The sequence below is a fragment of the Oreochromis aureus genome, linkage group 7 (assembly GCF_013358895.1).
Source record: "Oreochromis aureus strain Israel breed Guangdong linkage group 7, ZZ_aureus, whole genome shotgun sequence".
NCBI classification, from domain to species: domain Eukaryota; kingdom Metazoa; phylum Chordata; class Actinopteri; order Cichliformes; family Cichlidae; genus Oreochromis; species Oreochromis aureus.
Genome location: NC_052948.1, coordinates 48,565,275 through 48,577,871, shown reverse-complemented (window position 1 = coordinate 48,577,871; position 12,597 = coordinate 48,565,275). Strand labels below are relative to the sequence as shown.

The 12,597-nt window shown below is 39.5% G+C and overlaps 1 protein-coding gene across 1 annotated transcript; it reads left to right on the top strand.

Annotated features, from left to right (window-relative positions):
- Positions 1 to 1,212: 1,212 nt before the first annotated feature.
- LOC116331729 (Golgi phosphoprotein 3-like) lies at positions 1,213 to 6,768 on the top strand. Its single transcript, XM_031754504.2, has 5 exons — positions 1,213 to 1,795; positions 2,285 to 2,416; positions 2,675 to 2,789; positions 3,391 to 3,551; positions 4,331 to 6,768. The coding sequence occupies exons 1-5, from the start codon at positions 1,586 to 1,588 to the stop codon at positions 4,592 to 4,594; spliced, it is 882 nt and encodes a 293-aa protein (XP_031610364.1). The 5' UTR covers positions 1,213 to 1,585; the 3' UTR covers positions 4,595 to 6,768.
- The last annotated feature ends 5,829 nt before the right edge of the window (positions 6,769 to 12,597 follow it).

Sequence of the window (12,597 nt, the reverse complement as noted above, 5' to 3'; positions counted from 1 at the left end):
AATAAAGTCTGCATTCCATTTACATTTTGGGCATGTCGGCTCATTTATATTATTAGTTCCATATGTGGCTTTCCCACTATATGGCACAATACATGCCATAAAAAAGCTGATAGTCCAGCCGCTCTTACATCACGGAGGGCGGTGATCTGCAGTAAATGGGAGTGTAGCAAGGTTATAATCCAAGATGCATCTCTCCCAGTGATGAGTAACAACAATAATAACCAACATACAGCTGCTGAGGGCAGCACTCAGCACCCTCATGCTTAAAGATGCCAACATAGGTAAGAAAATAGGAAATAACTTGACCTAGTTTATGGTATTTTTTTGGTATTTTTGGTATGGTATTTTTTTTAACATGCACATAGTCTAAATTTAGTATCAGTGCGTTTTCATGTGAAAGAAAAACAGTCAGTGTTCATCATCACGCACAGAGAAGTTGAGGTCAGCAGAGGAAGGACATGATCAGTATGGTCACGTTTCCCACGCATAGCCTGCCACCTTGTGTTGAGAATCTATATTAAATCATATAGCGTTTGAGCAAAGTAAATTCTCCAATTTATAGTTTGCATTTTTCTCCTAAATATAATACTAATGTGTAGTGAAAATTGCAATACATGTTGCATATTAAAGTTTAAAAATCAGCGTGGGTCTTGCTACAATTAAAAGCTGCAGTTACCAACACTGCTTAATCAAATATTTAAATAATTTAACTCATCAAAGTACCTCAGCTGTGGTAATAAGTAAAGAAATAGATAAATTAATTAAGTATATAAAATTAAACTTTAATTTAAGCATATATAATTGTTCCCAGGTCAGAACTTTTTTTTTAAGTGATCTATTGAAGGTGCAATAATCAAGTGTACAGTGTGGTGTATAACAAGAGAATATATCGTAAATGCCAATTTTTTTATCATTATTTATTTATTTATTTTTAAACCCCACCAACAACACTAATATAGAAGTAGGCTAATTCTTCATACAGTAAAAGTTCATAGATAACCAGCTCTGGCTATTTTTTTTTTACATTTTTTTCCTAGACTGAGCCCACCTTTATGATGTGTTATTTGGTTTCCTTTACTCGTCATTACAGAGATTAAATAATGTAATGATTAAGACAGCCATTTTTTAAATTTTATTTAATTGTTTGCATCTTTAAAGTATTTTGAGTTTCTTCCTAAAACGCTTTACTGAACATCCTTTGTTTTTGTTTAAATTAGGGCTGTATAAAACAGGATTTCCTTTGAATAATTCAAAGACTTTGTCGTTAAATGGAATCAGTTCATGGGGCAGCTCAGAGGTTATGTAGCACATATTTCCCGCTGCGCTCTGTTGAAGACACGAGGCCGGAGGCGTCCGCGGATCACTTCAGGCCACGTTTTTACGTCACCTGCCACCATGTTGGATCCGGAAGTGGGCAGAGTCTGCAGGAATCTCGAGCCCAGCTGAACGTTAGCCGTCGGCTTCGCTCGATCGGTCCACCGCTTTCCGATTTTCACCTTTAACCTTCAGGTTACATGCTGCGTGGCTCTCTTGCTGGTCGAAGTCGGCGCCTTTCTTCGGATTTGATCGTTTTTCGGCATCAGCTATGACTACTCTCACGCAGAGAACATCGGGCCTCGTCCAGCGGCGGACCGAGGCCATTCGCAGCGCCGCCGCCGAGAAGGAGAAGGAGTCCGGCGGTGAGGAGGACGAAGCGCGCCGCGGGGAGGAGGAAGATGAAGACAAAGGGGACTCAAAGGAAACCAGATTGACGCTAATGGAGGAAGTGTTGCTCTTGGGCCTCAAGGACCGAGAGGTGAGCGCTGTTTTGCAGTCCAGCTTAGCAGGCTGGCTAGTAACTTAGTCGCTACACTTGACATTAGCTAATGTAAGAGTTTACTGTGCGTCACCAGTCGTGGTTGTCAACAACACTAACTCGGGTTTATTAAAGCACTAGTTAAAAGTTTCCCGGAATGCTGTGTTCATGTAGCACATCTGGAAGTGTATTGATTCACAGTGTGTCGTTGCTAAGCTTGCTAGCAGATGTCATGTAGCTTGTATTTAAGCGCATCGAAATGTTTTGCGCTGCGTTTTGTTGTTGGCTCGTAAGGTTACAGAAAAAATGGGGGGTGGTGGAGAGTGAAAACAATTATCCGTTTTTTTTGAGCTTCTTAGCTTGGGTTTCTCCAACCGTTGACTTGACAACACGCCAGCGAGTCACCGCTTTCCTTTTCATCTCGCTGAGCTCCAGCTCCTTCCAACACGTCAGCTAAGTTAGCGAGTGTTTTTTTTCTTCTCCACCCAGGGCTACACGTCTTTCTGGAACGACTGTATTTCTTCCGGCCTTCGAGGCTGTATGCTTGTAGAGCTGGCTCTCAGAGGGAGGTTACAGCTGGAGGCGTCCGGTGTGCGAAGGAAAAGCCTGCTGGCAAGAAAGGTGAGAACTATTATAGTGTAATCAGATGTTTGAGTGTGTGTAGTGGATAAAGGACCAGTTTGGCCTGTTAAATGCTTTGACGTAGTGGACACTTGACACTGTTTGCTTTTCTTCTGACGAAGAAGGAAGCATTCTTTTGTCGGGAGCTTTACACCTAGTTACCAATGTAATTCCTCCTCACACAGGATGTCTCTCTACATCACAGTTCCACAGACAGTAGCCGTCATTGTTAAAATGTGTTTCTCTTTCTCTGGCAAGGTGATCTGCAAGTCAGACGCTCCAACAGGAGACGTGCTGCTCGATGAGGCCTTGAAACACATTAAAGAAACTCAGCCTCCAGAGAATGTCCAGAGCTGGATAGAGCTACTGAGTGGTGAGATAAGGGCTGCCGAATTTGTTAGACAAACCTGGTGGTGATCTACTTATTGTTTCACCTTTTAGGTCACATAAGTTACTAAAAGGTTGGGGCGGGGGAGTACTACTTGCTTTTGTGCAATGTCAGATTTGTCAGTAGTACGATTAATTGATTTTTAAAATTGTTTTGAAAACACCTTGTAGTGCCCCAAATGGCAGTAGTTGGAAATACAGCAGATAATTAGGGATGCACCAATTTGTCAGTAGGTGTCAGTCTTGGTGTTTGTTGTGTGAGATGACATTCACCAATGGCAGTAGCCAGTGTTTATCTGTAGTCCCAAATCAAAGCTGGATAAATATCAAAAGATTGTGTACTAATGAAGATTTATTACACTTTAAACACTTATTTTTAAAATACATTTACATTTTATGCACTGTCACAATCTGCAAAATGTAACAATGGGTGCATCCTTTTTTATAATACCTATAGTAAAAAAGCAGCACAGGAAGCACTTTTGGCTCCTGTTCTCAGCTAATAACCTTAAAGGGAAAAAATGACCTCGGCACGCACGTCATTTATTTTGTTGCGTCTGAAAGCCGATCTCAATGTTTTCACCTAGGCGAGACCTGGAATCCACTCAAGCTGCACTATCAGCTGCGAAATGTCAGAGAACGTCTGGCCAAAAACCTGGTGGAGAAAGGTGTCCTCACCACAGAGAAGCAGAACTTCTTGCTTTTTGATATGACCACACATCCGCTTACCAACAGTACCATTAAACAGGTATGCAAATGTTCACTTTGTTCTGCAATCATGATTAAAATTTTGATTCACGCATCCTTGCATATCATTAGTGGGGGGGTTTGTGTTTTTTAGTTTGCATGCCGGGACTGTCAGCTATTTATGAGCATGTTAGTCACACCCTCAACTTAATTTGATAGAGGTTTGACCTATATTTGCACTTTTTTTTTTCTTCACTCAATTCAGTTGAAGTGGAGTTGATAAACTGTACAAGTATCAGTGCAAAAGGGGCAATATTCCCCTCTTATATCTTTCATACTTGAACTGGATGGCAAATCATTTTCACTTTATGGTTGTATAGTTAACAACCTTGCTTCTGGTCTAGCACTAAAACAAGCAGCTATAGGAGGACAAGAAACAAGAAGTCTTGCAGCGGTATATGCTTATTAGTTAGCTGTAGCATAACCTATGCAAAAAACCAACTGTGTCGTTTCCGGCCTCGAGAGGCTAAAGCAAACTTCCTGCCTGACTGCTGAAGGGGTTAAAGTATTGCTAAACATGAAGCTACAAATTTGACTTTTTTTTAACATGTTTTTATTTTAGTTATTTAATTATTTATTTTGTTGTTGTTGTTTGTTTATGATATTTGTATATGTGCAGCACTGTGTGAACTCTGGTTTTATGTTAAAGTGCTGTATAATAAAGGTATGGTGTGGTACAGATTCTGAGTTAGAGCCTGAATAATGTAACGATCTAATTGAATCTGATTCACATTAATTCTAGCTATAAAACTCTATAATATTTACTGTTACTACCTGCAGCGCCTTGTCAAGAAGGTTCAGGACTCTGTTTTGGAGAAGTGGGTCAACGATCCCCACCGCATGGACAAGCGGGTTCTGGCCCTGATTCTGCTGGCTCACTCGTCCGACGTTCTTGAGAATGCCTTCGCCCCGCTCCAAGACGAACAGTACGACCTCGCCATGAAGAGAGTTCACACTCTGCTAGAGCTGGAGCCCGAGAAAGAGAGCGCTAAGCCCAATGTCAATGAACTAATGTGGGCCGTGGTGGCTGCCTTTACTAAATGAAAGCACCTGAGTGGTTGGACTGAAAGGTGGTCTGTATTATTTAATTGGTTGAAGGACTTAATGAGACAGACTTCACTCTAATGAGACAATCTATTTTGGTTGGGGAGCTTGTTTAGACATCTCTTCTGGATGATATTTTGGTGGTAGTCCATATTAACACACAGTCTTGATTGGTGGTGGGCTTCACCAAGCTAACAGTGTGATGGGGCTAAGTCTCTAAAATGGAAAACGACTGGCTGCTTTCACACAAGTGAGGTACATCATCTGCCACTGCAAAGGATATACTTATACAAACATCAACACTACATACAGGTGGGTTTCTATTCGTTAGATGACATCGGAGAGCGCAGTAGCTGGCAACAGTAGTCATGGTGAATATGAAGATATTGACTGGGGTCGAGTTTCTCTTCAGCGCAGAGGAATCGTCATCTCTTCATCACTTCAAGATCTCCATACCCTGCCACATGCTAATGCGAGGACAAAGGATGAGCAACGCTCTTTCTGCTCTCGCAGGTCTCCCGCTTCCACCTGTTCGTTTCCACTTGAATTAAGAGCGCATCTCTGGGTTACCATTATTACAGACTACCTGACTGTCAGATTCATTTTGTCCTTGCTTTAATTTTTCTTTCCTCCTTTCCCCTCAATGCCTCTTGAGGGGGAAAGAGGGGCTAAACACAAGTTCAGTTCCTTCATCAGTAAGTGTGAGATCATTCGGCCCTTATAGAGATTTAAAATGTGCAATCTAACAAAGCTCTCATTAGTTTGCTGGTTTTTCAAGGGTCCATTCTGTGTCTAGAGAACGCAGCTAGTCTTCCGTTTCTGTTTATGTTGCTGATCGATGCTTGGAGTAGCCTGCCATTAATTAACTATTTTGCACAGCTGCTAGGCCTGCAGGTAGGTTAGTATTTATAGGTATCTTCTTGGGTTGTGTAACCCACTTGTGACGAAGGGATTTGATGATTATAAACTTTAGAAACTATGGTAAAGGAGAAAAAAACAACAACAAAAAATCTCAATCCAGCTCTATAAATATAAATTATATAAAAACAAAAAATAATTCCTTAGGTGATTAAAAAAATGCTCCTGCTACTTATATTTTTAAATGTGAATCAAGATGTAAAGACGCAGGGGGTAGAAAAGAGTAGTGATCGAATTTGGATATTTAAAAAAAAAACCCTCCATGACACTTACTGTGATCATTAGTGTTTACCTATACATATTAAGGAATTGTTAGTCAAAGTGGTTAGCTATTTTAGTTACTACAAAAACATATTTTCTCACTTAAAACTAGTGGTATGTAGACATAGAAGTACTATTTAGGTTTAACAATATTTTCATTTCCCTGAAAATTGACAAAGATGAATTGAATTTCCTTTTGTCATCGTAGTCAGTATAAAAAACCAAAAACAAAACAGAGTCAGAGGCAAGTCTTGTGTAGGAGTTTCCACACATGACTAATCTACAGGCATAACCTGTTTGCATTTCCTCTGAAGAAATCGTCCTGACATGATCATGTGATTTATACTCCAGTTGTTACTTTTAGAGGTAAGTGAGAAAATGTGTTGTGCAGTTATGGAAAGTCAAGACTTTCCATGTATCTCAGCTTAAGTGTCATTTCATAATTACATGCTCTTTTTGTTCTGTTTAATCAGCCCCTGTGGGCATGTTGTATGGTTTGATACATGGAAATGATGGCCGAGGTTACATGGGGTCTTGATGAATCCCTGTTTATGACTGAAACATCTTAACAGCGTCTAATGGAGAGGAAATGAACTCCGAACACGCTTTGGCGCGGGTCTGGGAAAAACTTGTTTCATTGTGAAATTATGATTATAAAAACACCATTCTGGTCTGATCAATGTGGTCTGTGTATGAAGTTACATCGCCTGTTTTATTTTGCCTTTTTTCTACCTGCACAGTACCAGTGGGTATGAAGAACTGTTGAGACACGTTTACAGCAACAAGACCATGCTTGTTATCGGTGGAGGGCTGGGATGTTTGTGGATGTAGCTACGGAGAAAATGGCTTCTATGTAATTATTAATCATTTTATGTGTACGGTCTAATTGAATTCAGTGAAAGGGATCTTCTCTCCTATCCTCTATAATTCTGTATGCTTTTTGTATTACCACAAAAAAATAAACTAAGGATCCTTTAAGTGCCTGAATTTATAATGTTTTGCTGCTGTTTTTCTTTCAGAATGTTTGGTTAAAAGCAGGCTTGCTCTTATCAAGATTTTGATCCTTTAGGTAGATCGTCTGATTCACATTCTTCTAATACTAGTTGGTAGATGAATCTCTTCAGAGAAAATAAACCTTTTCAACTTGTTCAGTAATCAAAGAAAGAAAATTGGTACTTGTTTCCAGTGCTAGAAGTGTGCTTCTAAGTATATTAGCCTAATCAGTAGGTAATAGTTGATAATAGGTCGTAGAAATTATATTTATGCCAAAAAAAGTTGATCAGTTTCTTTCCTTTTTTTTAACTTAAAACCTACACATCAGTCTCTGAAATTCATTAACCAACATGAACCAATTTGTTACCTTTGTGGAACAGTTTTTTTTTTTTTTTTAGTGATCCCAACCAAGAAATAGGATGCTGCAGCATTTCCCATCAGACTAAACTTCTTTTACAACTTCCAGTCTCAATGATTACAGGGATATCATGTTACCTTATCATTCTTTGCGAACTCTTCGCTTCAGCTACACAGTTTCCATTACAAACATGGGAGTGGCTTCTTGCCTAACTCTTATCAGGAAGCAAATTATTTCTGGGATGTGCAGGTGAAAACATGAAATGAAACTAAGGTGAATCGTTTCGGGGGAAAGTAACAAATGAGTTCCCTGATGCTGTTTAACCTTGGATGCGTTTTATATTTATGTTTTTAACAATAAATATAAATTTTTTAGTAAGTGGGTAGTCAACTTGCTTTGAGGCCAGAAGAAGTTTGTGAATCACTGCTTTAAACAGAAATTTCACCATTTCGTACTATATTGACAATGTGTATGTGAAATTTGTCAGATTGATGTATTTCGCAGTAAACGTGTTCTCAAAGTAGGAAAAGCACCGGTGTTCCTAATAGTGTTACTAGGTGCTCAATCATCCAGGCAAGTAAATCCCAAAGTTGATTGTCTACATCCAGGTGGATCATCCAGGGAGGAAAATTCTACATCCTCCGTGGATGTAGCGTTTTTCTCACTCATCCAGGTAACTTCTTCAGTGTCAGCTGACTGCAGGTTTCCCCAGCCTTACAAACAGCACATTTGCATGATGACCGAAACTATCACCACTGCTTAACAATGGCCTGTGAGGTCAGTTTCATGATCGTTGGTATGCAAGTTGTCGTTACCATTGGTCACTGACCATCGATCAATGGCTATGAGTACCATCCACAGAGAGTTGGGGAATGGCAGCGATGTAAGATGGTGAAAGATGTACCCTTGGTCCACTGGAAACACTACGTCCAGATGAACAGAATCCATTTTGGGGGGAATTCAGTTTAAAATGAGGCAGCAGCAAAGCAGAGCTGTATAATGTTAAAAATATAAATACAGCTAGTTCTTAGACATGCAAATAAATTGTTATAAGACAGATTTGAAGGTGGAAAGAATGCCAGCAGGAGGAATTTAAAAAAAAATGTCTGTAGTGAAGTACAGCCAAAGATCCATTACTCTTTGACTTAAACCTGGGCTGGATTGTGGAACAGCTGGAAGACAGCTGCCTGCTGATGTACTCCAACACCTGTAAAGCCTTGTGAGCCATAACTACATGTTTGAAATCCAAAAGATTTTTAAACGCCTAATGTTTCCAGATTACTTTGGTTTGCAGCACTTGGTAAGCAGATAATCATGTCCAATTTGTTTTGTTTTTTCCCCTAAATCTTAGATCAGAACAGGTTCCTAGAGAGACACGTGATTGCTGCCTAACACTGAAATTAGATACTTGGTGTTACACTCGTTGTTTTCATGCCTGCTACCACAATTCAGAATCATGTCTGCTGTGGGCACAATAGCTGTGGATGTGGAGTTAGAAACCCTTTTCAATCTAGTCATAGGTTTGCTTGAGGTCAGCTGCTCTTATTAGACAGAACCTGACGCCAGTTGTCTCGGATAACTAAAAACACAGCGCTTATACTATTTAATAACAAACCCAGCATCAGTAATCCTTCTAATTCAGTTTTAACCATTTTCTGATCATAGAAAATGCGCATTGTTTATATTCTTAACTACATTCACAAACCGCTTTCTGTCATACCCACGATACAAACAGATACTACACATGACCAAGTAATACATTTACTGCATGTATATCTTTTTATTAACTATTCATGACACACTTCCACTTATGCTGACATTTTTTTAAATGCATTTTAAGTAGATTCACAGAATTTATAGATTCACAAGTGTCATTTCCTTTAGTCAGTTAATCTAAATGTTACAGCTTAACCTTTAACAGAGCTAACATGCATGAATGTCCACAGATAGTATACGGTATATATACATGTGACAATCAGCATCTTTAGCAGGTATCATCCATTCTGAAGCTCCTCTTCGGCCCAATTCGTCACCGATCTGTATCAGGCGGATCAACAGCATCCCACAAGTTTTCCTCTGGAGAGCTCCTGTCTTCCTTTGAGTCCACTGCCAGTCCAAATCCAGCGACTCCAGCAAGATGTGTCCACAAACATATGTACATCCCACTTACGGCTACCATATTGCCACCAGTTATGAATCTATATATGAGACTCCTCTTTAATGTTAGGCTCACGGCCAGTCAGATTTATAGTACACGCTTCCTCTTGATGAGCTCTCACATCATGTCTCACTTGACATTAGCCACAGTCTTGTAGTGCTTGATAAGTATTTCCAGCAGTTTGTATTTCCAGTAGAGTTCATCGCCGGCTTGACGAAGCTCGCGTGCGCAGAGTTCAACAGCGGCAGCAGCACCCACGGGTCTATCTGAGGGAAGAAGACATCGGTTAGATCATATCAGTCGATTACTCGCAATCTGTTAGTAAAATATCGGGCTTAACTAAAACTTCCTCAATCAGATCTGTTTATATATTCACCTTTGCTGGCCATTTTCTCAAAGATAATAGTCCGAAAACAAGAAGGAACGTCTTGCTTCTTACAAAACAGTGTTGAGACTTGATGTTAAGAAACAGGTTTGAGCTATTGATAGCACAGACCGGCTTTTAAACATGTTACATACGTCAGCCACATACTCAAAAAGAAATCCCCTGTTGGTCACGAGTCAACTTCCTCCTCCTCCTACTTTGTTTACGAGCGTCTAATCAGTAGTGTTAAAGGTTAAAATGGTTAAAACTTAGTATGTTTTCACTTTGCTAAAGATATATATCCTACACTATACTTTATTTCGAAAGTCACATTTAAGAATAACACGGACAATAGAAATTGACACGTACATATGTTTTTTAAAAAAGTTAGAAGTCTTAGAATGAGCTCATAACCAAATCAAAGAGAAAGCAAAACAATATGTGAACCAGTTCCACCGAAGCAACATTTCATCAGACCAGTTTGTTAACTGAAAAAAGCTCACAAACCAACCATAAAGAAAACAGTACAGAGTGAATGTACGGCAACAGTTCACAGCCACATTTTGTTTCCTACCTGGCCGATAAGATTAGATATTTAGAAACACTGTTCACTGCTCACCATGTACAGGACAGATATCATTGGACGTATTATATAAACACAAACACAGAATATTTAAAACAACAAGCTGGAGAAAATGTTTCTTTACACCAAAACCTTGCATTAACCGGTGTCACGCAAGTTTCCGTGACTGAATTAATGCAAAAACAAACAAGGCCAACACCACTCTAATCACGTTACACACACTGGGCACGTGACCTGTTTACGCTAAAGGGTGATGAAAAACTTTGTGACGTGGAAGTCAAAGATATGTGCATTGCGCTTCTTCCTTAAAAGTGCATTATTTGCATCGTGCTTAGTACAAGCGCCATGAACTTGTTTTGGTATGCCTTCTCCTTTCGTACGAAATGGGAAGTACCTGTAAAATATACCGCTGTTTAAAATCAGGTGATACGACGGCTTAGAGAGTTGCAGTATTATTTCTTTATTTAAGGAAAAAGTATTTGCTTTTGAGAACTGAGTTAAAGTCCAAACTTTAGGATTAAGAAATCTAGATTATTGAAAGTACCACAATATAAATGTTTAATGTATGTGGCATCATGGGTCTGTTAATACCTATGCCACAATGTTTACTGTTATAGCTAGTCGGTCTGGTTTTAATATACATTCAACACCTCTTTATTAAACCTGTTCAGCTGCTCATCAATATCTCATCCAACCAATCACATGGCAGCACTCATTGCATTTACCATGCAGACAAGGTCAAGACTACCTGTGAAAGGTCAAAGCGAGTATCAGAATAAGGAAGAAAGTTAAAGTGACTTTAAAAGTCACGTGGTTGCTGGTGCCAGATGAGCTGGCCTGGAAGTTTCAAAGACTGCTGATCTACTTGAATTTCCCCACGCGTCACCATCTCTAGAGTTTTAGTAAGAGAAAGAGAAAATATCCACTCAGCTTAAAGCAAAAGAGGAAATTCCGGCCTCAACTCCCAGTGGCTTTTCATGATTAGACAACAGAATATTCGAACAGTGTTGCCTGGCCTGAGTCTTGATGACCAGAGTGTACCAATCTTTTAATCCTGCGTCCAGCCTCTATGCCACAAATAATTAATAAAGCCATACTGAAGGCTGAAGCTGGCCCAACCCTGTACTAACAGGGTGTAAACTAGTCAGCAGTTTAGCCTAGTGGCTGCTAAACACATGGTGGGCCTCCTTTAAAGGGCCATGTAATTAAGAGCGAATTTAGATTGAGAGCAAATTTCAAATTACATTTCTGCATTTAAAAAAAAAACATATAGAAAGTGAAAAATTATGTACGATATATTTATGATCCCCTCATCTTGCCTGGTATCTGTCAGGGTACCTGGGTGTTGGACCCAACTTTTGTCATTGATTAGTTTCCGGTTAGTGTGATAGTCTTTTGTCTCGTCTGCATTATGTCTAGTTCTACTTCCCCTGTGACATTAGTTAGATTTATTCCAGCTGTGATCCCACCTGTTTCCTGTCCGTTATCCTGTCTGTTTAAGCCCTCGTTTCCTTGTCCCGTTGTCCTCAACTCCTCGTGTGTTTCCAATGTAGTTAAGTCATTCATGTTCAGTTCAGTCTCTGTAATAAATCCCTACTCCATTCCAAACCAGCCAGAGAGTCCTGCATTTGGGTCCTCTCTCTCTTCTCCACACACCTGAATGTGACAGTATCCACTTAGCAACAGGCTGAACAGATCCTGTCATTTTCCTTTCATAACAATAACATAAAACAGGCATTTATTAGTATACTAAATATGTATACAGTGGTATAATTCTATGTATATTTTTATGTCTCTCTATATATAGTACTTGTATGGCAATAAAACAATTTTAAAGGTTAGTGGGAAAATGTCTTTATATTTTAATTACTGTACTACTACTATTATTGTACTACAGTAAACGTACTTAAATGGGGCAAATCTAAGTGGCACCACTGCACATTTCACACAGCTGCTAGTTGTCCACAGAGCTCAGTGGTCACATGGTTACAGCAGGTGTGTCATTGCTGATGATAACAGCATTGTAAAATGCATTGGCCTCTGAGGTTTTCTTTTATTGCCGGGTCCTTAAGGTATAAGTATATGTTTTGAATGTAAATCAACAGGCTTATCATGGTTTCTCTCTTGTGCAGTCTTGTGACCTTTTTTATGAAAGTTTGTGTTGTTTTGCAACGTCTCTGAGAGGAAATCACCCCATTAATCTTCCACTTCATGGTTGGGGTTTGTGTGAGTGACATTGCTTTGGTGGAAATAAATAAATAAATTGGAAAACACACTGGCTTTTTTGGGGGCTTTCACGGGTAGGTTTGAAGTCGGTGCTTGTGTTATTTGTGATGGGAGCGGGTAGCTTGTGTGAACAAAAAAAAGT

Excerpts from the sequence above, each read along its gene's own strand:
- LOC116331729 (XM_031754504.2), top strand. The coding sequence starts at position 1,586 with ATGACTACTCTCACGCAGAGAACATCGGGCCTCGTCCAGCGGCGGACC. Across the intron at positions 2,417-2,674 it reads AAAGCCTGCTGGCAAGAAAG|GTGATCTGCAAGTCAGACGC; the intron begins GTGAGAACTATT and ends TTCTCTGGCAAG. Across the intron at positions 3,552-4,330 it reads CCAACAGTACCATTAAACAG|CGCCTTGTCAAGAAGGTTCA; the intron begins GTATGCAAATGT and ends TACTACCTGCAG.